The 25,368-nt window shown below is 43.6% G+C and overlaps 1 protein-coding gene across 4 annotated transcripts in view; it reads right to left on the reverse strand.

Moving 5' to 3' along the window:
• PTPRA (protein tyrosine phosphatase receptor type A) overlaps positions 1 to 25,368 on the reverse strand; it is a 150,947-nt gene that overhangs the window by 14,234 nt on the left and 111,345 nt on the right. For 3 of the 4 annotated variants that reach the window (XM_040638065.1, XM_040638064.1, XM_008703290.2), the window contains 11 exons: positions 15,438 to 15,528; positions 14,463 to 14,539; positions 11,014 to 11,050; positions 6,864 to 6,961; positions 5,613 to 5,732; positions 4,721 to 4,887; positions 4,081 to 4,216; positions 3,238 to 3,387; positions 2,126 to 2,219; positions 1,737 to 1,813; positions 1,118 to 1,252 (listed from right to left, as the gene is read on the reverse strand). In XM_040638065.1, coding sequence (XP_040493999.1) covers positions 1,118 to 1,252; positions 1,737 to 1,813; positions 2,126 to 2,219; positions 3,238 to 3,387; positions 4,081 to 4,216; positions 4,721 to 4,887; positions 5,613 to 5,732; positions 6,864 to 6,961; positions 11,014 to 11,050; positions 14,463 to 14,539; positions 15,438 to 15,528 — 1,182 coding nt within the window. Of the gene's footprint in view, positions 1 to 1,117; positions 1,253 to 1,736; positions 1,814 to 2,125; positions 2,220 to 3,237; positions 3,388 to 4,080; positions 4,217 to 4,720; positions 4,888 to 5,612; positions 5,733 to 6,863; positions 6,962 to 11,013; positions 11,051 to 14,462; positions 14,540 to 15,437; positions 15,529 to 19,698; positions 19,717 to 25,368 lie in introns of those variants that run through there. The other variant, XM_040638066.1, reaches the window with a different exon arrangement.

Raw genomic sequence — 25,368 nt, forward strand, 5'->3', positions numbered from 1 at the left:
ATTTTTAATTGGTTGTAAATTCACTGAGTCATAAGTGGGTGCTGTCCTTAATTCTTCACCCTGTCACCACGCCACCTCTTCACCATCTTTTGGGACAGACCCATGTCACCATCTGTGCTGAGTCCAGGCCATCGGCAGCATAGCCACAGCCTCCTCTCTGCTTGTGGTGTGCTCGTTTCTAATCTGTCCTCCTCACTGAGCCAGAGGGACTGGGCTCTTAAACCGCTCTATAAAGTCCAAACTCTTCACTGAGGCTCAGGAAGACCTTTATCATCAGGCCCTTGCTGGCTTCTCCAGGCTCCTTCTCTTGAGTCTGATCCCTGTGAAGTCACACGCCAGGCATAAAGAAGCACATTTACCGTACTATGCAACCACAATGGAGTGTTGAAGAACGTAAACACTGTGTGAACACAGACTGTGCCACCCAGCAGTACAGCGAGAGGTGGGGGCAGGAGGCAGGCAGAGAACGAGTGACCTCTGGGATGCAAAGTGCTCAGCAGAGGCTGTGTGATTGTGCATTATGAGATTCCCTGCACTGAGGGGGGCTGACCCATGGGGGCCTCTAAGGTCCCTTACATTCTGAGTTCCCAGACAGTTCTACTTTTTAACTGACTTGAGAATGTTTTCTTTAAAAGATTTCCTTGTTACTGAATGTTAACTTATAAATTTCTTCTTTCTTTTATTTCTCAGGTTCTACTGTTTTCTTTTCTGTAGTTCACAAAGAGGCAACTCATCTTCCCACAGTCCTCTGGTTCACTTTTCTGGCCTGGAAGGCAATCTCTTCTTAGGGACATCTCAGGAGTTCCACATTAGATCCTCAGTCTGGCTCTGCATCCCTCATTTCACTAGCTCTGCCCTGCCTGGGAGGTGGGAGGAGGAGGTGTTGCACAAAGCTAGGCTCTGGGCAAACGTTATTCAGAAGAGAAGTAAGAGGCAGGAACTGTCTGGGGGCTCACACCACACTGCTCTTCCAGTCCTGAGAAGCTCCTGATTGCTCAGATCAACTGCTTGGATATGGCTCTTTGGACAGTTTAAGTCAAACATATCTTTTTAGCTCCCCTCCACCCCTTTTCCTGTGCTCTCTGTCTCCCACAGCCCAGGACATTGTTGAGCTCACCTGGCCTCTCTCCTCCAGTTCTGTTAGCATCACGATAGAGCAGGATTTCCACTCCCAGATCATTCGCCAGAAGTCCTCAATGGTATGGAGAAGAGGGCCCTGGCTGGCGATGTAGGAGTCCTTCTGCCGGTAGCCCTATATAGGCCAGGTCCATGGTAGGAGTAAGGTGGTTTAGTCAGGGAGGGGCTAGCGAAGAAGACAGGCACTAAGATGGGATGGGGCTGCTTGGAGGCAAACTCAATTGCAGGCAGAGCTCCCCTTTGGCCAAGGACCAAACCCTGTCTGACATGCTGGTCTCCTTCTATGAGGACAAGGGAAAGGGGGGCTGGAGCTGGGATGAAGAGAACAAGAATGGGAAAGACCAGAGGACTTCAGCCCTTGGCTATGGTCTGTGCTATGAACTTTTCCCTCCAGTTATTACTCCGGTGTTTGCCCTCTGTTTCCCCCCCCACCTTCTGCTCTCTTGGGCCTGATAGACTAGTGTGCACACTGGGTATCGGTTCTGTATTTGATGACTGACACAAGCACAAACCTCCCAAGCACTGGGAGGGTGGCACTGCAAGGTCCAGCCAAATCTCCATGGAGGGTGGGGAACTCTGGGGACACAGCCGCCACTTACATCAATGAAGGATGCATTCACGTAGTCCGTGTTCTCCTCGCCCCTCTTCACTGGAATGATCACTCTGTTGAATTCATCTGCAGGAAGGACAGAAGCTGTGGCTCCCCAACATCACCTGTCCTCTCTTATCTCTCTTTCAATCTTTCCTCCCCCCCCCAGGCCCTGGGTAGGTATAATCCCAGCTGGGCAATAACGTGCCTGTTCCTAGTCCAGGAGGGAGAAACCGTTTGGACTTCATGCTTTTTTCATTTCCAGAAGCCACTAAAGAACTAAGAGCAAAAAAGAGGCAATGCCCTAATTCTGGTCTCCAAGCTGATCATGAATTAGTACCTGAGAAGTGGAAGGAGGGACGGGGCACTAAGGCTTTGCAGTGGGGAGAGGGCTCTTACATGGAATGATCTGTAAAACTCGGTTCTTCTTCATGTTGGCTGGAAGGTTTCCGGTCCGCATCTTGTCATTCTGGATTTTGATGGATGTTAACTTCTGAATTGGGAAGGAAAGGGGAAACATTCCTGATCCCTGTAACTTGGCAAGATTATGCCTATCAGACCTGCATCTTCAGGCTACTCTGGCTGCATATTGCTCCTGCCTTTCCTCTCTCCCTGCTGCTCCACTCCAGAGGCTGTCTTGGACTCTTTAGAAAGCCTTATTCAAATGCACATGCTCCCTTCTCCTGATTCCGGGGCTCCTTTTAGATCTTTGCTACTTAAAGTGTATAAACCATAAACCAGCAATAGTTTCACCGCGTAGAAATGCAGACTCTCAGGCCCTAACTCTATTTCTCCCTGCCAAACCAGAACTTGCATCTTAAGAGGATCCTACGGTAATCCGTGTGCACATTATACTTTGAGAAGAACTGCTTTAAGGGATGCAATCTTTCCCACTGCAACCCAGAATCTCTTCTTCTGGGAATAGTTACACTGACAAGAGTGTGACATACTCCTTAGGTGTGCTGAGAACCACTGTCTTAATGGCATACAGCAGAGGTCAGCAACCTATGGTCCACGGGCCCAATCTGGCCTGCTGCATATAAATGAACTTGTACAGGAACACAGCCATGACCATCTGTTTGTGTAGCAACTATGGTTGCTCTTGTGCGACAGCAACAATGCTAAGCAGCTGCAACAGAGACCGTCCGGCCCGCAAAGTCTACAATATCTACTGTCTGGTCCTTAAAGGAAAGGTTTACTGCTGCTGTACATCATAATCACCTGTGTGGGGGTGGGGGTGGGGTCGGCTGGGGGACTTAAAAAAAATACCAATGCCAGTCTGCTTGTTTGTTTTCCCTTTTCTCCTAACACAACCCAAGCAATTCTAACGTGCAGGACGGTTAAAAACGACTAGATTATGAATAAAGGGCCAGAAACCGACTGCTTAACCATGCACATATCTTACTTGGGGATTCCCCATTTGTTGCTAAATCTCTAAGAGCCAAGCATTTCATATTCCCCAGAGCACATGGATCCTTCAGTCCAAAAGAGGGAGCTCAGCTTCAACTCACCTTAAACTCCTCCTCTAATCCATTGTTGCTGGTCCCTGGGATTTTGTTGTAAATTTTCTGCAGATGCGTTTCTAGAGAGGTCACCTCTAGTTCTGTATCTCCATAGAGATAATGCTCCAGAAGGGCTTGGTATATGAAGACATACTGCATCTGAAATGCCACGATGCCCGAGTTCCCAGTTACATACGACATGGTCTCTGCGGTGCCAAATGACCCCCTCCCACCCTCAATTCACTCCAGTCCACTTCTCCTTAGACCCTAGCAGGTATAAAACTATTCACTCTTGTTGTCCTGCTTCAGTGAGTCAGGACTTCAAAGGCACGAATCCCGCCGAGGGTGCTTAACTTGGGAGGGAGTGTCCTACTCTGGCAGCCTCCTAGAGTGGAAGCCTGGAGAGAAGGACAAATAACTCCTGCTCATTCTGACAGCACAGATTTAACAGTCTGAAGGGGTTGTCAAAGTCTGGTGACACACAAAACCTGGGCCAGCCACCCTCCCAGTGCTGTGCCCTTTGAACCACATGCCCCAACCACAGAGCTGATCCTCCCGCTGCTCTTGGACATGGCTGAGCTGAATCACAGCTCTGAGGGCACTGGTTCTCCCACCTGCCTGCATGCATGTTTCTCTCAGGACCTGTTTCTCATCCTTACAGTCTACTGCAAATGACACCTGCCTTCCCAACTCCCGTAGGTACAACCTCCTCTGTGCTCCATGTCTCTTTTAATACATAATTTATAAGGCTTAATGATCGTTTACAATAACCTAGGAGGCTGAGTAATCCATGAGGCCAGATGTTTTGATCCTGGAATGCCCCCACCCTCACCTTACCCACAAAGCACTCACGTCTGTTTGCACCATCTGGCAGCGCTGTGCCCGGATCCGGCTCACAAAGCCATACACGTCCACCTTCCGCTCTGTATGCATCATGTCCAGCATGGCATCAATGACAACAAAGGTACCTGTACGCCCTACACCCGCACTGCAGCCAGAGAGCAGGGGTGTTACTGGGATGGCCAGCATGTCTTGTGGGAGCATACAGGGAGGGGGTAGCATAGGCCAGGACTCCTTCTTCAGGTCATTACATTCTAATTCTGAATGGGGAATAGCTGGAACACTTGTGGAGACAACAACCCCACTGTACCCCGGACTCCGTACCTTTAGTTACCAGGACCAGGGAACCCTGACACTTAGAAAGGTATGAAGGCTCCAAGCGCACAAACCAGCACTCAATCTAGCTTTCTGGCTTCACAGCAGTGGTCTCTCCACCCCCGATCTTGGAGGACTGCCCTTCCCTCTTTCCTCAAATGCTCTATACCCAGTACCAAAACTTGAGGAGTCTCTCTGGCTGCTGCCCCGGGACCTAACAGCTCATCTGCTCTGTGTTAGTCTCTTCTCCTCAGCCGGGGCCCCTGTGCTTTCCTTTGCTCTGACCATGGGAACAGATTATGGTATCAGTGGGGAGCCAAGGGTCAGCCACACTGACCTGCAGTGGACCACGATGGCCCCTGCATACTGAGGGTTACAGGCTTTCACCTTCTTGAGGAACTTGAGCATGCCGATAGGGGTGAAAGGCACCCCAAAGTCTGGCCAGCTGGTAAAGTGGAACTGAGTGATGAGGCGCTGTGGCTTCCTGTTGGTGACGTCGCCCACCTGTGGAGTGAGGAGATCCTGTGTGTTGGTTCTGATAACCTGGGGCGGGGCAGTGCCAGGGGAGGGGAGGCTTAGGAGCCAGGGCCAGCTGTGGTTGTCAGTGACAATGGGGAAATAAGAGTGTATCCAAGGAAGTGTTAACCATGGAGAGAAGATCTCTTCCAAGGAACCCCATGGGATAAGGCAGGGCTCTTACAATTATTCTCAGCTGACAGATGTGAAATGTGAAACTCAGACAAGTGACCCGGTCAAGGTCTCAGAACTAATTAATGGCAAGGTCAGAACTAAAATGCAGGTCTCCTGACTCTTGGTAAGCCCCCTTTCCACAGCACCACCCTGCCCCTCAGCTGAAGGCAACAACCTTAGCTCAAGCTTCCAGGGTCACTCTGGAGGACCAAGAGCAGGGGCCACTACATCCTTGATGTCAGGATTCTTTGGAGTAAGAGGAGGTAAGTCAAGTACCCAGAAAATTGTACCACCTCCCGAGGCACTTGGTTCATACCTATGATGATCAAACTCTATCTCAATAATACTTTTTTCTCCTGGTCATGAAAATGCTCCTCCCTTAGCTTTGACAAAGTTCCCTGAGAGCCCAGATCTCTGGTCTCAGAGTCCAAACAGACCTCACATTCAGTGATTCCTGACCACCCTGAGTAAGGCGGGGAATGACCCAGTCTGTTCCACCCTCTTAGTGGTCAGCAGAGAAAGGAGGCAGGAGACAGTACCTGCTGAATGCAGAACTTTCGCACCGTGTAGTCCACCAGGACGGTCACATCCTCTACTGACACACGGATATTCCCATAGGTCCAGCAGCCTTGGTCTGGCCAGTACTGGGCGCACTTACACTGGAAAGGAACAGACATGCATCCCCTGATGACCTCAGACCTCCCGCCCCCAGCAGACATGAAGAACCTGAAGGAAAGGACCACAAAAGCCCAGACAGAAGTCCCCAGGAAGCCCCCAGAGAAGGCCTCTTCTCTCACCTTGGTCACTGCAGACTTATTTAAACTGTTTTTTTTTTTTCAAGTTTCTCAGCTTCCATCCTGTTCAGCAGTATCTCTTGTCGTTTACATAGCCCCAGACCTATACTTCTCATTCTTTCCTACCCCTGATCCCTCAGTTCAGGGCAAATTGTAAATTACTTTACCTACAAAATGTGCCCTTCCACAATATCCCAGGTTATGATCTAGGGACAGGCCCGTCTGATCCCCTGGAACCAGCAACCTGCTGACGGGGTTGCCAAGGGGGAATGATGCCTTCTCCGGTCCCTGGGCCCTGAACAGCTTCCAAGAGTCAGAGGTAAGGTCGGAGGAAATGAACTATAGCCCAGCCCTAGTGCTATCCCTCCTAAGCACTGCAGAACTACTGATTAACACATCCAACACCCCAGGGTGGGGATCAAGGTAACTTAAGGGCCACTTTGGGAAAAGACTGTCATGAACGGGGGTTCCTCTTTGGGGCTTGATCCAGAGCTCAGTACTGGTTCTGGCTGTGATACAGTGATGGGACTGGCCAGGCATGGACTTGGTGGCCACAGCCACACACAAAAAAACGGTCAGTCAGCAAGCTGCTTGCACAAGGATCAGGCCAGGGCCTCAAATTACCTTCTCAGTTTATACAGCTCCCTCTGCTGACTCAGAGGATATACAGGAAACCAGGAGAATGAGGGATTAGAGGCCAGGGGAAAAAGCTCCTCTGTAGCTTTTCCTTGGCAAATGGCCCAAATCATTCTTCCAGGTTGTCTTGAAACCAGGGTGAGTTGTCTGACTACCAGATACGGGGAATGTGCCCTAGGCGCACCCCTGAGGTCCACCTGAGACTTCCAGGCCCTAGGAAAGTCTAGTAAGCACACTGGCCTGGGTTCTGTCTGGATGAATGAATGGCACAGGAGCCACAGAGGATGCACAAAGGATGGACAGCCCAGGCTCAGAGAGGAGTTCCTCTGCTGGTCATATCCATCTAATTTCTTCACTCACCTCCTTTCTCTCCTTCAGGTTGGTCACCATGACAATGGTGGCTGTGTTTTGTTCCCAGATCATCCTCCAGAAATCATTCACTGTTTCTTCTTTTGGTCCTAAAGTAGCCAATAGCAAAGATGAGGAGAACACACACCAAGGGGAAGAAATCTGCTGGGAAATTGGGAACATTCATTCCTGACTTTTGGAAGCCTGTGCCCACATGTTCTCAGCTAAATATCCAATCCATCTATCCATCCACCCACCTACTAAGCGAACATTTCCCATCCACCCTGTATGCGTCAGGCATTTTACTAGGAAGTGAATTGGGGGTGGGAGGTTGTCAAAATGCAAAGAGAACCACAAATAATGTCTCCCAAGGTATTATAGATGAGGATTAGAAATCATAACTGCTCACTAAATACCTATGTTATTGGCCAGCCAATGAGCTAAGTGCTTTATACCTCATTTACTCCTTCCTATCATGCTCTAAGGTAGGTGTTGTTAGCCATAGAAATGCTAGGTGACTTGCTCAGGCTAGAATTTAAAATTTACCACCATCCAGCCTTTTCCAAAAAGCTTGAGATTTCTAAACAAAAACGAGGAAGCAAACAAAGAGAAAGACATGGGCTCTAACAGAACAGAGGCTAATGGAATTCCCTGGGTGTTGGTGGAAGGAAAGGCTCAGGATGTAACTCTGACAGAGGCTAGAGGGCAACCAATCTAGAATGGAACTGGAGAGAAGGTTCTAGAGGAATTCCAAGGTAAAAAAATTAAACTTAAAAAAAATTAAACCTCATGTTTCTGAAGGTACTGAGAGGAAATATATACTTCTAGTGGAGAGTCTGGGGGGAAAAATTCAGTGCTAGGTATATAAAAAACTAAACAGGAAAAAAAAAAGTAATTATTAACTCTTGGAAAAAAGGAAAACCAAAAGCTGTATAAAACATCATATAATATTTCAGTTGTAATTAATATTAGTACAATAATAATAATGTATGTAATATTATCTTAGCTCTAAATTGTGATTTAACTCTACTGGGAGAATGGGGAAAAGGGACATGTGTATGCATGTCTGTTTGAGTGTGAGAGTTTGTAAGACGATTAAATAAATTATCACCTATCTTAAGAAGTCATCAATAGATAAAAATGGTTGCACTAGAGTAAAAAAAGGGTAGAAGAAGGAGGGGGAGAACTTTGTTTTTATATGCCTTGTAATACCTTTTTGACTCTCTTAAACTTTTTTATTTCCTTTGGTAAAAATAAAGAGTAATAAGAAAAACAAGTAATGACAGAGTGGATACATGCCAACAAGATGTATGGAGGTAGAGCTGTTCCACTGCCTGGCAAGGTTAGGAAAAATCTCCTGGAGGTGGTGACATTTGAGCCATATATTAAGGTAGATGAGATGGACAGGAGTTTAGAAAGGGGATATAGGGAGAAGAAATTCTCCAGGCAGAGGTGCAGGGGACAGCAGCAAGAAAGAGCATGAGATGTCCGGGGACTGTGAGGAGTAAAATGAGGTTATAGTGCAGGGTACATGGACTGGCAGAAGATGGAGGTGGAAAGACAGGTACCTGAATCTAAAGGGATGGAGGCCAGGCTAAGGAAGGCTTTGTATACATAATGGAAAATCGCGTAGGATTTTCATGAGTCCTAACAAGAGTTTTGCATCAATAAAGGCCATTCTGGTGGAAGAAATGCAAGGAGCAAGGCTAGGACCTAGAGGACCAATCAGCAGATTACTACAATAGAGCTGGGAAAAAGATGGGAATAAGGCAGTGTGTCAGAGAAGACAGATTTTGGAGAAAGAAATAAGAGGACCACTCCTATTCAGAGCAAGGAACAGGTAGATCTGGATGATCCCAAATCTGGTTTGGTTGATCAGATGAACTGCCTTCCATTCATGGTGATAGCCAAAGAATACAGGAAAAAAGCAGTTGAGGGGGCTGAAGGAGAGGCATATTTTAGTCAATTTCTTTTTTTTTTTAATTTTATTTTTAAGTAATCTCTACACCCAACGTGGGGCTCAAATTCACAACCCCGAGATCAAGAGTGTCATGCTCCACCGAATGAGCCAGCCAGGCTCCCTAAGGTATATTTTAGTTTTTGATGTTGAAGAGTCTGTGGAGGTATCCAGGTGGTGGGGTAGAAGATTTGTTTGAAGGGGCACCTGGGTGGCTCAGTCAGTTAAACATCTGCCTTTGGCTCAGGTCATGCCCTCAGGGTCCTGGGATGGAGTCCCACATTGGGTTCTCTGCTCAGCAGGGAGTCTGCTTCTCCCTCTTCCTCTGCCCCCACCCCCCTTCTCGTGTTCTCTCTCTCAAATAAATAAAGTAAATTAAATTTTTTAAAAAAGGAAGAAAAAATGGCTCAGAAGTTCAAGAAAGTCAGTAGCCAGTCAAACAGAGGTGGGTATTAGATGAGGTCTCTCAAAGAGAATACAGAGGAGAAGAAAAGAAGCGGTCAAAAAGAGAACGCTGGAGATCTTCAGCATTATTCAAGTTCAGACAGAAAAAGCCTGGGAGGAAGACTAAGGATGAGCAGATGGAGAAGCAGAACTGAGAAATGGTGCCATGAAAGACAAGAATGGAGTTTCAAGGAAGTAGTCATCCACAGATTTGGGGAGAAACTATATTTAAGAGGCAGAAAGAAGAATAAGAGCCAGAGAGGTAATATTTAGAAAAGTGAGAAAAATTGAGAACTGAGTGTCAGGAAATAACAGAGGAGAATTTCAAGGAGTATGAAGTACTGTGGAGAGGTTCAAGAGGCTAGGAGTCTGAGAAAAAGTCCATCAGAAAATCATAGGTGACTTTACTTCAACAAATATTCTAGCATCAACAAGGCCCCATGGCAAATAAAGAGAGGAGGAGACTGCACATGACTGTTGGTGCTAGAATGATCACTGAGTAGGTGGCTGCTGAGCTGGGCTTCAGAGGGTAGACCTGACTTGATGGATGGCTACAGATGGTGAGAGAAAGCAGGGCCTGGTTAGGCAATGGCCAGGCCCCAGTGGGAGACTGTAAGGGCAAGAAGGACCTAAGGTTTTTCTCAGCCACCTTATTTTACCTCTATCTCTGTTTTATCTCTGCCATGGTACTTGTCCAACAGAACTTTCTGCAATGATGAAAATGTTTCATATCTGCACTAATATGGTAGTTTCTAGCCACATGCAGCTATTAAGCCTTAAAATGTGACTAGTACGACTGAGAAACTGAATTTTAAATAATTTAATTTAATAAATTTGTTAATTAACTTAATTAAATAAATTTTAATTAATTTTTTAAAAAGTGGCTAGTGGCTATTGTATTGAGCAGCATAGCCACTTACCAGAACTTCTGTTAATTTTGGTGTAAATTGTCCTCTACCAACTAAGGGCCCCAAAAAGGCATGGACCATCTCCTGTTTTATTCCTCTATACATCCCTATCACTTAGGCCAGTGCCTGGCACATAACAGGTAGCCAATAAACATTTGCTGAATGGCTACATAAACGGGCTTTGATGGACCATAATAACATCAATTACTTTGCAGTGCAGCAAACATCAAGATATTTTTACTAGGATCCCAAAGATGGAGGACACTTATTAAAACTTGGGGCTATGGAAATGTGTGCAGAGCACGTATAAGGCAATGGCACTAAGGTCCCTGCTCTGAGGGTTCCTAGACTGCTTTTCTGTGAATCATAGAGGAGGCTCAGGTCCAACAACTGGGGGAGGAGATGAGCCAGCCTGGACTCTGAGGTGGCCAACCCTCTCTGGAGACTGAATCCAAATTCAAACTCTGAGAAGCCTGGCTTGAACCTAAGGTTCCCATTAGGACCCAAGACAGAGGACTTCATTAGGGAGAGAGAGAGAGAGAGAGAGAGAGAGAGAGAGAGAGAGTGTGTGTGTGTGTGTGTGTACACGCGCACGCGCGTAGCCTTCTCCAGTCTTTTTTATGCACACACACACAAAAGGACTTTAACAGGATCCCTGGATACTGTCATCAGGATGAGGCCCTTAGGTATAAATGTGCAAGCAGACTGTATTTCTTTCAGGTGACAGTAATTACAGACAAGTTACTACATTCTGATTAATCTATTTAGCATTTGGAAGAAAAAAAAATATCCAAACCCACTAATGAACTCATGGTTAACCCCAAAAGTAAAAAAAAAATTATCATTACTTTACCTTGAGCAGCAATGAATTTGTTCTTTTCTTGGTAGCCCTGAAGGTAGGGTGGGGGAGGAGTGAGGGATAAAAAGAAAGTGAGAACCAAAAATGGATAGGAATGAAATTCTCTAGACTCCCAATCAGTTAACAAAGCCTCCCTTGTGAAAAGGTCCAGGCAATTAACAAGATTTCCATTCTAGAAATCTCCAAAGGATTAGCTTTGGATACCAGGAATCAGAGATAACAAAGATCACATGTCTAGGTAGTCTTCTCAAAGTGAATTATTAATGAATACTGGTATAACATCCAAATACCAACACCTAGGCTAGACCCTGTTTCTGATGCTTTCTTAAAAGCTGACAATCTAGGGGCGCCTGGGTGGCTCAGTCGTTAAGCGTCTGCCTTCAGCTCAGGGCGTGATCCCAATGTTCTGGGATCGAGCCCCACATCAGGGTCCTCCGCTGGGAGCCTGCTTCTTCCTCTCCCACTCCCCCTGCTTGTGTTCCCTCTCTCGCTGGCTGTCTGTGAAATAAATAAAATCTTAAAAAAAAAAAAAAAAAAAAGAAGCTGACAATCTAGGTCTTAGTGTTAACCCTCCAAGGCAGAAGCATCTGTGGTGTTCCAGGGATGAAGCTGGGCCCACATCAGGAAGGAAAACGGGTTCTTTTCTTCTCTTTTAAGGGATTATTTCCTTGATAATGCTTTACCCAGGTGCAAAAACCTTCAGGGAAGAGCCTGTGGGTATGTGGAACAGTTCGCAGTGTCAGACAACAGGGTTCTCCATTACAGCTAGTGGAAGACAAGTAGCAAATGGACCTGGGAATGTCACTTAATAGATAAGGAGCCTTGGAAAAACTAACAACAGGCAGTATCTCTCTTTTCCAGTTTTTATTGTTTTAGTTATACATCTTTTTGACCTGTTTAAATGTAGTGTTCACTTGAAAAGTCCTAGGTAAGTGAAAAATCACCTGATTTAAGGATTATAAATCACCCTCTGCTGCTTGAAGACAGCCATAAGATGGGCAATGAGGGAGGAGGCAGCCTCACAGAGGGGACACCATGTCACCCCATGATGATGACGTGAAATACAAGTCTGCAAGGCAGTGGCAGATAAAGGAAGGAGCCTGAGTCTGAGAAGCCACATCCTATTCCCAGTTCAAACAAAAGCAGGGCAGGGTCGCTTCCTAGCACAGAAGGAAAAAGCTTTAGGCCCCGAGAGATGAACATATTTAAAGTCGGTAACAAGAACCTTGTTAAAATTTTTCTTGAGAAGGGGAATTAAAATTTCTACAAATATTTTTAATCATTAGAAGATGGAAACTGAGAAAGGCTTAATTTGTTTATAACTAAACTTGTCATTAAAACTGAGACGCTCTTGGAATGTGTTAAGTCATGTCCTATCCCTGCTCCACGAGAAGGCACTAATTTCTCACAGGAGCATGTGGGCCATGAACAGTTTAAAAGCACTGTTGGAGGGCCCAGCCCTGAAGTGCCTCCTGTCCCAACCAAGAGTGTGCCATATGCCTCTATGAATGCACGCTGACATTGGGATACAGCAGCACTGCTTAACCAATAAGGTATAACTACAATGAGGCAAATCTGCTCTTCCTTGTGTTATGATCAAGGGAAAGATAAAATGTGGCTCCCTGGTTCCTGAGAGGTCTTTGGATTCTGAAAGTCAAATCCTAGGCTAGCTCTAGGTGGTAGCTACATTCCTACCAGTTAAAAATAAAAACACTTCTGAAGACTCTACTCTTAAGACATCCAGAGGCAAGTGAGGAAATTGGTCCCTCTCACTTCTGAAGACTCTACTCTTAAGACATCCAGAGGCAAGTGAGGAAATTGGTCCCTCTTAAGACTCCAGGTTGGAAACCCACTTGCCAACTGTGCCACTGTCTGTTTCATCACGTCTTGTGGCCACTGTCAGGTTTCCTTTTGGACCTTTGTGTTCTCCAAACCACAGGTCTCGTTCCCCCCCCGCCTGTTGCCATCACTCCACGGTGCTGGGTACCACTTCTCTTCAAGATTCCCTTATAATCTTAGCTCTTTGTGCAAGAAGGGCTTGGTAAGTGGTTGCCAAGGGTAGAAATGGGGATTAACTGTAAATGGACAGTAAGGTTCTTATTGGGGTGAACAAAATGTTTTAAAAGTAAGAGGTGGGGCGCCTGGGTGGCTCAGTCGGTTAAGCGTCTGACTTTGGCTCAGGTCATGATCTCGGAGTCCTGGGATGGAGCCCCTGTGTCAGGGTCTGCACTCAGCAGTGGGTCTGCTTGTCCCTCTCTGCCCCTCCCCTGCTCGTGCTCTCTCTCTCTCTCTCTCTCAAATAAATAAATAAAACCTTTTAAAAAAAAGTAAGAGGTGCAAGTTTCTTTGAGGTTATGAAAATATTCTAAAGTTGACTAGTGATGGCTGTACATATCTGTGAATATACTAAAAACCACAGAGTTGTAAGCTTTAAATGGGTGAAAATTATGGTACGTGAATTACACCTCAATAAAGTTGTTTGGTGACCTTATTTCACTTAGCATGTCTTCAAAGTTCTAACAGGTATCAGGATTTCCTCTCTTTTTTGAGACTGAGTAATACTCCACTGTATGCATGTACAACATTTTACTTATCCATTCATCCACTGAAGGGACACTTGGGTTGATTCCACCTTTTGGCTACTCTGATTAATGCTGCTGTGAACGTGGTGTGCAAAATCTATGGGTGTTCTCTTCACACATCCCGCTTCAGGCTTGCTCCTGCTAGCTTGCGCTCACTTGTGCTCTTTTTCAAACCCTCTTTACTGGCTCCTCACACAGCCTAAAAAAAAATACTCAAGTCTCTCGGACCATTTCTGTAAACATTCCCTCAATCACCACTAAAAAAATCTCCCAGTTTTAGCTCTCCCCTCAGGCCTTGGTTCATAGCAGACCTAACTAACCAGACTTACCTGGTGTCAGCTATTCTTGACCTTTACTTTTACTAAAGGTGGTGAGACCTGCTTTTGTTCTTAGTTATCCGAATAAGCTCAAAAAGGAGTCACTGACTCTTACAGAAAAGTACACATTTAGATTTGCATGGAAAATCTTTGGGAATGACGACAGGGTAAACATAAGAATACATATGAAACTATCTGATCTTCAAAAAAGTATTTGCGGTCTTGGGGCGTCTGGGTGGCTTAGTGGGTTAAGCGTCTGCCTTCGGCTCAGGTCATGATCCCAGGATCCTGGGACTGAGTCCTGCACTGGGCTCCTTGCTCAGCAGGGAGCCTGCTTCTTCCTCTCCCTGTCGCTCCTCTGTTTGTGCTCTGTCAAATAAATAAAATCTTCAAAAAATTTTCTTTTGGTCTCTTAAAATATTTAGACTCCTCAGGCAAAATTTGAAATGAGAAATATTCCTTCTAATGTGCAGCTGGGAAGGAGCCAGTAGATGGTAGCCAATGGTCATTCAAGGTAACAATGAGAAAAGCTCTAGTTCCTTACATTGATGAATGAAGCATTGATGTAATCAGAATCTGGAACTCCTTCAACTGGTGTCAGATGGACTCTAGAGTGATCATCTAGGAAAAAAAAATTGTTTCAGTAATGATACGACCAGGCCAGTTGAGACATCTGTGCCTATGTGTATTAAGATGTCACCACAACACTGCTTATAACAGTAAAACTTTGGACACATCTCAGCCATCATTCAGGGCCTAGTTAAATAAATTAAGATATATCCACAACATGGAACAGTAAGGAGTTGATAAAAAGGAAAGTATTTCTGTTTCTTGACACATAAACTGTCAATATACACTGTTAAAAGAAAAAAGTCGGAGCAATGTAATCAGAATACCAATTACATTTTTAAAATATATGTAATATGCATATATTCACACACGAATAAAAAGACATAAGTATCCATAAATGCCTCATATAGTGGTCTCTAATACATTATGCACCTAAAAATACACCAGAAATTTTTTTAAAGGATAAATTTTTGTTGAAAAGACAATTAAAAAAACAAAGTTCAAACATTTTATGTTACATGCCACTGGATTAAGCATATCTCATTCTGGAGACCATTGGCTTAGACAAACATCTGTTATGAGGTTATAATCAACTGATTAGCAATGATTAACTCTGGGAGGGGGTTATGCAGAGAACTCTGTATTAGGATTTCTTTGCCATAAGCACTACAAAAAAACCACGTAACAACCATGCACATCCTATCTGGTCCCAGTGAAACTGCTCCTCTTGACCTAGAAACTTTAGGCCTCACACAAAAACCTGGTCGAGCTCTCTGATCGAACTTTATGAGCACCTGGGTGACCATAAAGGCTCTTCTAGCCCAAAGGCTTGACCCTACTCTTATTACCAACCCTCCTATGATCAACCACAAGATTCTTACCACCCTCAAAAAATCTGGCTAGAGACACAGTTTCAGATTTTATGCCAGGAAACTCTGCAAACACTCACAAGGCAAGATGTTTACATATCGATTTTTTTCCTTGTTTTCCTCCTTGGAGGCAGCTTCACAGGTGGCTTGGATAGGACAAGCAGGGAGAGCCTAAAAGGTTAAGAGAAATTAGAGGAGGTTACTAAGAGGAATAAACACCAAACATGCAAAATGCTGCACCATCCCCTGACCTGACAGCAAGCTCTACCCTAACTTGGGGGACAAAGATGGGCCCAGGTGAACACTTGCAGCCTAACACAGAGAGTGCAGCTCTCTTCTAAATAGCCTGCAAGCTCCTTAGAGTTTAACACCAAGAATCCCCAGGGGGTGGAATGCCCTTACTGTTACTATAAGCTCAGCATGCTCTTTATATGGTTACTGTGTGGTTAGAGATCTGTTAGAATGCTGGGTCGAAATGGACCACCCCTGTAAACAAGAATGGGGACATAACTGAAGGGATGGGCCATTTACCCCCATGTTAACCAACATGCAAAGATGAGAAGCATCTCAGAGTGAACCACACAGGAGGGGTCTGGATGGTCAGCTGAGTTAGGCCCTCTCTAGGGACCTGAAGGGAATGACAGCCCAGCTTCTAGTATCATGTGGCAAGGAAGCAAGGATGGGCAGGTGGGTGGGAGGACATTCACCTGGATGCAGCAGTTAGGAAGCAGAGGATGTGAGTGAGGTGACATTGACCGTGCAACAGTTTTGGAGCAAATGTAAATTAACTACCACTGGGAAGTGTGTGGGTAAAAATAAATGGTTTGACATGAGATAGTCTGGATTGTATGAACTTGAGAAAATCTGTTAAACTTTCTAGGACCACATTTCCTCATCTGTAAAACTGGGTTAATAATATCTGCCACATAGGAAGTAAATACCATAATCTCAAGTCTAGCACAGAATAAGCATTCAATAAATTAGTTTTATAGAAGCGGGAAGCTAAGCGTTACTATTTAAACCACTTTCCTCTTATGTGTTCCATATATTCAAAATTAAGAAAGCAAAAGAGGAAATAGTTCAAAATTCCAACTTAGACAACCTTTCTGACAAGTGATTTGGAAATATGTTTTATGAGCCTTAAAAATACCCATACTTTGACCTAGCAACTTTCTGAGAATCTAGCCTAAAGAAATAAAAATCTTTGTTCACATTTACTTTATCGTCGTTTGGAACGACCCAAAACTGAAAACAACCTTAGTATTCAGCAGTAGGGGAACAGTTAAGTAAATTATGGTTCATGTATTACTTTCCATTTGTTTTTTCAATAGATACAGATTAGGTACCTATTAGGTACCAGGATAAATACAGAGCAAACAGTGGTGAATCAATCGCATACATAGTTCTTGTTCTCAAGGACAATACAAACTTGTGAGTGAAAAGACATTATTAAACAAATAAAACATATAAATTACATACCATGATAAATACAATGGAAGAACAGAATGTTATTAAGAAAGTATCAGAAAGCCTAAGAAACACTCAAATTTAGATTAAGGGTAGGTCTCTATGGGGAAGGAGGAATATGAAAACTAGTATTCTAGGCACAGAGACCAGCATCTATGATGACCCAGAGGCAGGAGAAGGCCTGGCTGTGTGAGCTAACTGAAAGGTCAGTGAGGGTATTATACAGACAATGTGGGTGGTGGGGATGGCAAGAGGAAGTGGACGAGAGGGGCTTGGCAAGGTGAGATCATACAAGTCCATGTAGGTCCCTGAATAGGGAGTTTGAATTTTAGTTTAAGTGCATAAGGAAACCATTCAAGGTTTTTTTAACTGCAATCCAGTTTACATGTTAAAGAATCACTCTGGCTGCTATGTGGAAAAGAGACCAGGAGGAAGGCAAGAATAGGAACATGGAAAGATGATGGTATAAGGAAAGATGCATTGGACATACATTCTGGAATTAGAGATAGAATGAAGGGACGATGGGTTGGGGAGAGAAGGAGATAGGAATAAAGGATGACTCTCAGGTGTCTAACTTTGATAATCAAAAAAATATATCATTAAACAAAAGAAATGCCAGTCTAAAAGCAACTTATTTTTCCAGATAGATGCAAAAGCTTTAAGAAGGAAGCAAATATACTTCCTAGGAACCAGCAAGCTCATGGTCAGAGAAATTAAAGTGGAAGACCCTAACAGGAGTCAAGGTCTCATAGTCTGTCTGCCTTCAGTTACTCAAGAGAGCTTCCTTTCGGAGTTAAAATGCTGCCGGTTCTGCATGTCATTTTACTGAGAGAGGCAACTTCTTGGACCCTATGTTGCCAATACATAAAGGGAAAAAAGAGAGTTTCCCGGGCTGGACTCTTACGCACAGAACAGAGACCTTACTTAAGACTGGAATTTCCCAGTCCACCTTTTGTTTGCCTTCTTCCAGACAAGCTAGGTATCCACAGGTTTCCGCCGTGGTACAGGACAGGATGAGATACAAGTTTTTAATGCCCTCATGGACTAAGCCAGAGGCATTATTTTCCCTATACACCCTTGTCTAAAATGATGTAGAAGCAGTGACAGCAAGACTCTTGAAAATAGTCCTCTGGGGTCAGTTATGACAATGACCACATCTCATAGTCCTACAAGCATTCCTAGCTCCCCATAGTCACAATGAAGAAAAACTAGGGTTTTCAGCCAGGCTGAGACCCCTAAAAGGAAAGTCATGAAGAAAAAGGAGTCATTGTTTGGCAAGAGAAAACAAAGGGCCTGCCCTAGAGAACCTGGTGTTACATGCAAAGGGTCAGACTGAAAAGCCTATGGCAGGGATGAAAACAAGGTGAACCCTACTCTTTTAGTTTCTACTCTGAAAAACCTAGCTCACAGAGCTAGGCACAAGCAGCTGACCCAGAAGGCTACCAGATGCTAAAATCTCTAGAAACACTAGGTGGCATCAAAGACCATTTCATCCCTTGCTTAAGTCTTTACTGGGGACAAGGTTATGTATGAAATTATTTTTTTTAAATGTCAGGTTTTTAAAAAATTGTTTTTCAATTTTTACATTTATAAAAAAGAAGGATATCCATCACACAATTTAACTTAGAAGTTCTCTTTGGGCCCTTTCTCTTCATATCCTCTCTTTTCCCCTCCCAGAAGTAAACTTGGAATTCTGTGTTATATCACTCTGTATCCCATACATTTCATATTCTCAAACAATATATGTTCTTCGTTCAGTCTATTTTTTGATAAAAGTGGGATCATAATCAAATGGTGACTTCTTTTTCTTGCCCAACATTATATTCTGAAGACTCACTGAGGCCGTACCAGGTAGCCAAAGCTCATTCCCTTCAACTACTCTGAAGCGCTCCGTTTTGAGACCATACCAACATTTATTTATCCATCCTACTACTGATGAATATTTGGGTTGTTTACAGTTAATGACCCCGCCACGAATGCTAATTTGCATTGTTTCCTCATGCACATGTATGAGCGTTTGAAGCAGGAGAATCTTTAACCTTACTAGCTAAGGCCAAACTAACTGTTCTTCGAGATAGTTGTACCAATTTACACTTCCACCAGCAATATAAAGTGTTCCAGTTGTTCTGGATCTTCACCAGCGTTTGCTACTGTCAGACTTTAAATTTATCAAATGTAGGCTTAATCTACATTTCTCTGATTATTAATGAAGTTCACCATCTTTCCATATTTTACTAGTCAACAGGGTTCCCTCTTCTGTGAAGTACCTAGTCAAGTGTTTCTCCTATTTTTCAACTGGATTGCTTGTTTATTTTATTGATCTGTGGGAGTTCTTTATATATTCTAGATATTCATCCTTTGTCAGAACAAGTGTTACAAATATATTTTGCCAAGCTTGTGGCCTGCCCTTTCATTTCGTCGTATTTAATTATGGACAGAAGTTTTGCATCATAATATAGCCAAGTTGATTGATCTTTCCCTTTATCAACATTTTAAATATTAAGAAATCCTTTTTTACTGTGAGATCATAAGCATATTTCCCTCCGTTATTGTCTCTCTGTTTCATTGTTTTGTCTTTTAAATTTCACTATCGACACCAACTGCGACCAATTTTTCGTTTGGTATGAAACAAGAATTCAATTTCATTTCTTCCCATAGGGTTACCCAACTGTCCCAGCACTACTCATTGTAAAGACCATCCTTTCCCCCACCAAAACTGCCATGGCAATTCTGCCATAAACAGGTTTCCACTCACACAAGAATCTGCTTTGGGGCTATTTTGTTCCAATGGTCAATCCATCTATCCCAGTGACAATACAAAACTTTCTTAATTTTATAATAATTCTTTATATCTGGTAAGGCAGGTCTCCTCACCTTGTTCTTCTTCTTCAGCAATGTCTTGACTATTCTTGAATCTTTTCTCCTCCATATAAATTTTAGAATCAGCTTGTCAAGTTCCACAAAAAACCTGTTGGGATTTTTATTGGAATTGCATTGAATCTATATATCAGTTTGGGGAGAATTGACATCTTTACAATATTGAGCCTTCTAATCCACTGATCTTATTAGCTCTTCACTTAGTTTAAGATTTTTCTTTAATGTCTTCAAATATTTTTTATAATTTTCTCCAAAGATTTTATAAATATTTTGTTAAATTTATTCCTAAGTACTCAACATTATGGATGCTATTGTAAATGGCATCTTTTAAAAATTATTATTAGATTTTCTGATCGTGGCTTATGTATAGAAATGCATTAATTTTTTTATCTTGTTTTTGTATCTATCAACTTTGCTAAAGTAACTTATTAATTCTAATAATATACCTGATGAGTATTTGGATTTCTCCAAGGACAGTACTCGCCTCTGAAAAAATGCATATTTTGTTTCTTCCTCTCCAATCCTTTATACCCTTCATTTCTTCTCTTGCCTCATTGTGCTGCCTAAGATCTCCAGTAGAGTGCTGGGTCTCATTCTTTTCTAAATCCAAATCCCCCTGCAAACACTCTAACTCGAGAGACACTCGAGTGCCTGAGCACTCTTCCATGACGGGGATCCCTTTTAAGGCAGTTCATCACATCTTGGAAAGTTCTGTTTAGAAGGACCCAAAACCCAGATACACATTTCTTTTGTATTTCCTTTGTCCTGACTAGTGGAAAACCCAGAGGTCAGCTGGAGCCTTCTCTGTCCCTTGGAAATCCTTAACCCCCAATTCCCTGGACTGTTGGAGTCCAAAGCCCCTGACACAGTTCCTGCTGATTCCCATAGGCCTTCGGCTCTGATTCATTTATTTCGAGACAACTCATCAGTGTAGAGGCTATTTTACCTCCACCTCACACAGATGCCACACAATTCTGTCACCAGATTACACACACATGCTTCTCCACCTGGAAGTCCAAGAATTAAGCTGTCTCTACAAGGACGCAGACTTGCAGCAGGGAGGGTGTTAAATCTTTGCAACGCACAGGTCTGGATCATCTCACTGGCTCCACTCTTCCCTCTCTTTGTCACCTATTCCCTTCCTCTCAGGAGCTAACTAAATTTTGCCCTTTTTTTAAAACCTTGAATATGCTTTAGGGACCTCAATAGGTGGCTTTTTAAAGTGTTTCTTTTAAATAAATTCAATGCTTCTAAGACAAAAGCTGGTCAATAAAAAAATTCCAGCTTATAACTAAGACAAAGGCCATCGCCTGGAACTTTCGACTACGGTGGGGCTTCACCGAAACGCTGCACACTGTCCTTTTAGCCTGTCAAATATCTGAAAACAGCTGTTACGTCTTATGCTTATTATTCCTTCAGCTGTTCACCTCTATGGTCCAATTTTTCTCCAGAACAACTTCCCATTTAGTGACATTCCTTTTCGTAGAGACTTGATCAAGAGACTCCTGGCACCACTCAGGCTGGGACATCAATTCTTTATTCTACATGCTATATATCCATTAAAGTACAGTGGATATTATGCTAAAGATACACTCCATTAGTTTCGCTTACCATATTAAAAAACCACTTTTTAAAATGTTATGAAAATATGATTATAAAATTCAAATAATTCAGGAAAAAGTGAAAGTTCCCTATCATGTTTCTTATGTGCTTTACCCGCCTTGTAGAAAGCCACTGCTCACAGCTTACAGTATTTTTCCAGACTTAAAAAAGTACTTTTGGGGGCACCTGGCTGGCTCAGTTGGTGGAGCATGCGACTCTTAATCTTGGGCTTGTGAATTCGAGCCCCATGTTAGGTGAAGAGATTACTTAAAAAAATAAAATCTTCAAAAAAAAAAAAAAAGTAGTTTTTTAAAAGGGGGATTATACCATGTATAGTCCTCTGCAATGTCTTTTGTCCCATAACAATGACTTAGAGATCTAGGTTAAGACATTTATTTTAATGATAGTATAGAATTTTGTAACAGATGAAAGAAATCATTTAGCCAATCAGCTATTTGATGGATATTAGTTTTCATTTTACTTTCTTTGCTAACATAAATAATGCTGTAATGAACAACCTTGTGCAAATATATATTTGGTTTTCTGTCAGAGTCCCAGAAGTGAGGTCAGACAGTATAAACATCTGAAATCCAATTGATACTGCCAAGTCATCCTTCCAACGCTCTACCCGTTTAAACGTGCTTTGCCTGTGCATAATGGTGTATCTGTAACCCCAGATCTCTGCCCATACTAAATACCAATCTTCTTAAATTTTCAAATCTAATAGGCCCAAAATAATGGTTAGTTTTAATCTAGACCTCCTTGATTACCATATAAGTTGAGCTTTTCATAGGTTTATAGACCATTTGCTTTTGTCCTATTAATTTTTCTACTTCAATGTTTAGTTTTGTCTCACAGGTCTGTAGCAGCTCTTTATGGATTATGAAAAATTCTCTTTCTACCTGTGGCAAAAAGCTTCTCCCAGTTGGCCACCTTTTTTTTTTTTTTAATATTTTATTTATTTGAGAGAGAGAGAGCATGCAAGCAAGCACAAGTGGGGAGGGGAAGAGGGAGAGGGAAAAGCAGGCTCCCTACTGAGCAGGGAGCCCGACGTGGGGCTTGATCCCAGGACCATGAGATCATGACCTGAACCAAAGGCAGATACTTAACCAACTGAGCCACCCAGGTGCTCAGTTGGCCACTTTTTTATGGCATCATTTTTCATAGGAATATTTAATATTTTAATGTATTTATTATCTTCCAATGTATTCCCCTGTGCCTTCCAGATCTTGTGTTTTGCTCACCCCCACAATTCTAAGTATGTTATCCTGACAGACACACACTGGTGTGTTTACCTTCAGTGCTGCTCTCTTCCCTGACGGGCCTGGGGGCAGGCACTGCTGCACCTGAGCCACGCTGTGCCAAAGCGATTCTCAGGACTGTGAAACCAAGAAAGAACAGAGGCTTCCCTGGAGGGCCCCAGAGACACCAGGACAGGGCCAGTTCTGCCCGAGGTTTGGTGGTCTACCTCAGCTTTTGACTCTTTCAGCTTCCCCAGAGTCTTCCCAATTGATGGCCTGGGGTTTTTGTTTGTTTTTTTCTTAATTTGCTTGAGTTGACTTCTCTTATTTTTAAATAAAAGACCTTAACTGACTTAGCAGTTTTGTATCACAGAGGGGCTGTGGTTGGGAGACTGCGGGGAGAAATATGCATGATGTGAACCTGGTTACTGGGTTCAGATGATGGGGAAGGAACTGTTAACCAGTTTCACAATGGGAAAGAGCAAGCCACTCTAGTTCACAACTGCACAACAGTTATTTCAGTTACTGCCTGCAATCGCCAGCGGTATGTTTGAGCTGGTGGGAAAATAGTGGTATCTCCCAATTAAAGGAGATGAGTAATGTTGAAACCAAGGGGTAGGGTAATTCTGACAATATCAGATAATGTAAATAAGGAAAAGCCCAGCTCTAACATCAAATGTTTATCTCCAAAGACAGCACAAAACCTGGGGCCTTTCTGACTCTGCCGTGTATTTTGCTGAACCAAATGTTAAGATTTCAGCATCCTGCTGGCTGCTGAATGTTAATGCCAGTGGGATTCCCACGTTTCCTGGGCCGCTCACGTGAAAGCCAGGGCCTTAAGTGAGACGACAATGGTGCTGAAACAGAGTTGGAGAAAGCCAACTGCTAAAACTCCTCAGAATGCTCTCTACTGCACCCTGCTTTCATGAGGAAGACAACTGCCCAGCGACTCAGCTCTCATTGCTCATGGACAGTCAGGACGCAAGCACAACACAATGTGGAGATTAAAATACATAAACAAAAAGAAAAGCAAAGAGCTAATACTTAGAGGAAACTGCAGAAATTCTCTGAGTTGGACCATCAAAAATCGTAGGAATAGTTGATATAGCTTTTGGAGATCTTAGATCAAGGAGGGAAGAGCATCATTTTTGGATATGGCCCAATTTTTAGTTATGGTATGGTTAACTAAACTTCTGCACGTAGTGTAACAGCTCAGGAGACTGGCCACAAAACAGCAGGCTAGGCTGGCCAGTGGAAACCTGGACTGAATGCTAAATTCAGCTAGGTAACCATGAAAAGCCAGAAAGCCCCTAGCACAAAGTGGGGGATATCAGTGCTACTGGGGCTCCAGGAGGCTTAACCTTCCTGTTGACACCTTCACTGTGACCCAATGGGATCCACCATGCGTGCCTTGCCAGAGGAGGCACACGTGTGAGGAAAGCACTGGAATTTTTCAGAAGTGCTTTCGTGACTGTCTTCACCAGAGTGAGATGCTCGTGGAAGGGACTGGCTTCAAAATGGGACTCTCATCCTTCCTTGGAATGGAAGGAGCCTCAGAGGCCATAGTCACCAGGGCTCAGACATCTCTAGTTGTGGGTAAGTCATTGTGAAGCTCCCAATAATAGAAATGGGAGACAGCCAGCGCAGGTGAATTAAGGGGGCCTGACTAGACTGCCAAGCTACAGAAAGCGCCCCTTTGCATCCAACTGCCAGCGACGGTCAGTTCGTGACCCAGGACCCTTCAATACTAGGCATGTGTAAGGAAGAACTTCACATAACATCAACACTCATATACCATGACCTTCCTCTTCATCTTCTCTTAAGAATCTACACCCATTTACCATGATAACACCACTGGATAAAGGAAAATACACCTTTGGGGATCTACTAGGTTCTGGCCTTGAGCTACCTAATTCCTTGGAAACCCAGAATGACACTACTTTATGCTAGTTAGAATGGAGCCTTCGCAGGCCAGGTGAAGGAAAGAGTTCTGGCCCAAACTGCACTTACATTAGGAACTACCTATTTTTCCAATGTATGGTTGGAATACCTATGCACAGCAAGTGGCAGAATACTCACACTGGTCTCTCTCTTTTTTTTAAAGATTTTATTTATTTATTTGACAGACAGAGAGACAGGCAGTGAGAGAGGGAACACAAGCAGGGGGAGTGGGAGAGAAAGCAGGAGGCTGCCAGTGGAGGAGCCTGATGCAGGGCTCGATCTCAGAACGCTGGGATTATGCCCTGAGCCGAAGGCAGACGCTTAATGACTGAGCCACCCAGCGCCACGGAATACTCACACTGGTCTCTTAACCCAATGGATAAGAAGGACCATTAAAATCGCAAGAGCAAATGCAAGCTGGAGCGGTAATCTCTTTACCAAAAGGCTAAACTGAGTTACAGAGGTCCTAAGTGCTACAGAAGATTACAAGTTTCAGGATAATGAGACAGTACATTTACATGTGTGAGTTTAGTGATGGTATGAAGCAAGTGCTCAGTAACTACTAGTATTAGCTATTCTGGTGCTTCCTATCACCACCTCCCCACATGCAAGCTACAAGAGACTAGCGTAAGAGACAGACAGTGTTTAAGGATGTCAGTGGATTATAATATAGGAGTCATGTAGAACTGCCAATTTTCAGGTGCTTTTCCAGATGCACTCTCCTTTCCTACAGATTAACATTAACTGCTGGTACCTGGAATATAGCTATTGATTAACAGCTGTATTTTTTCCTTTATGGCGCACAAAGACTACATGAAGCAGTTCCCACTCTCACGGCAGGAGCAGCCTCAGTGATAAATCGTCTTGACATCTCTCTGATGTG

The sequence above is a fragment of the Ursus maritimus genome, unplaced genomic scaffold (genome assembly GCF_017311325.1).
Source record: "Ursus maritimus isolate PB19 unplaced genomic scaffold, ASM1731132v1 scaffold_22, whole genome shotgun sequence".
NCBI lineage: Eukaryota > Metazoa > Chordata > Mammalia > Carnivora > Ursidae > Ursus > Ursus maritimus.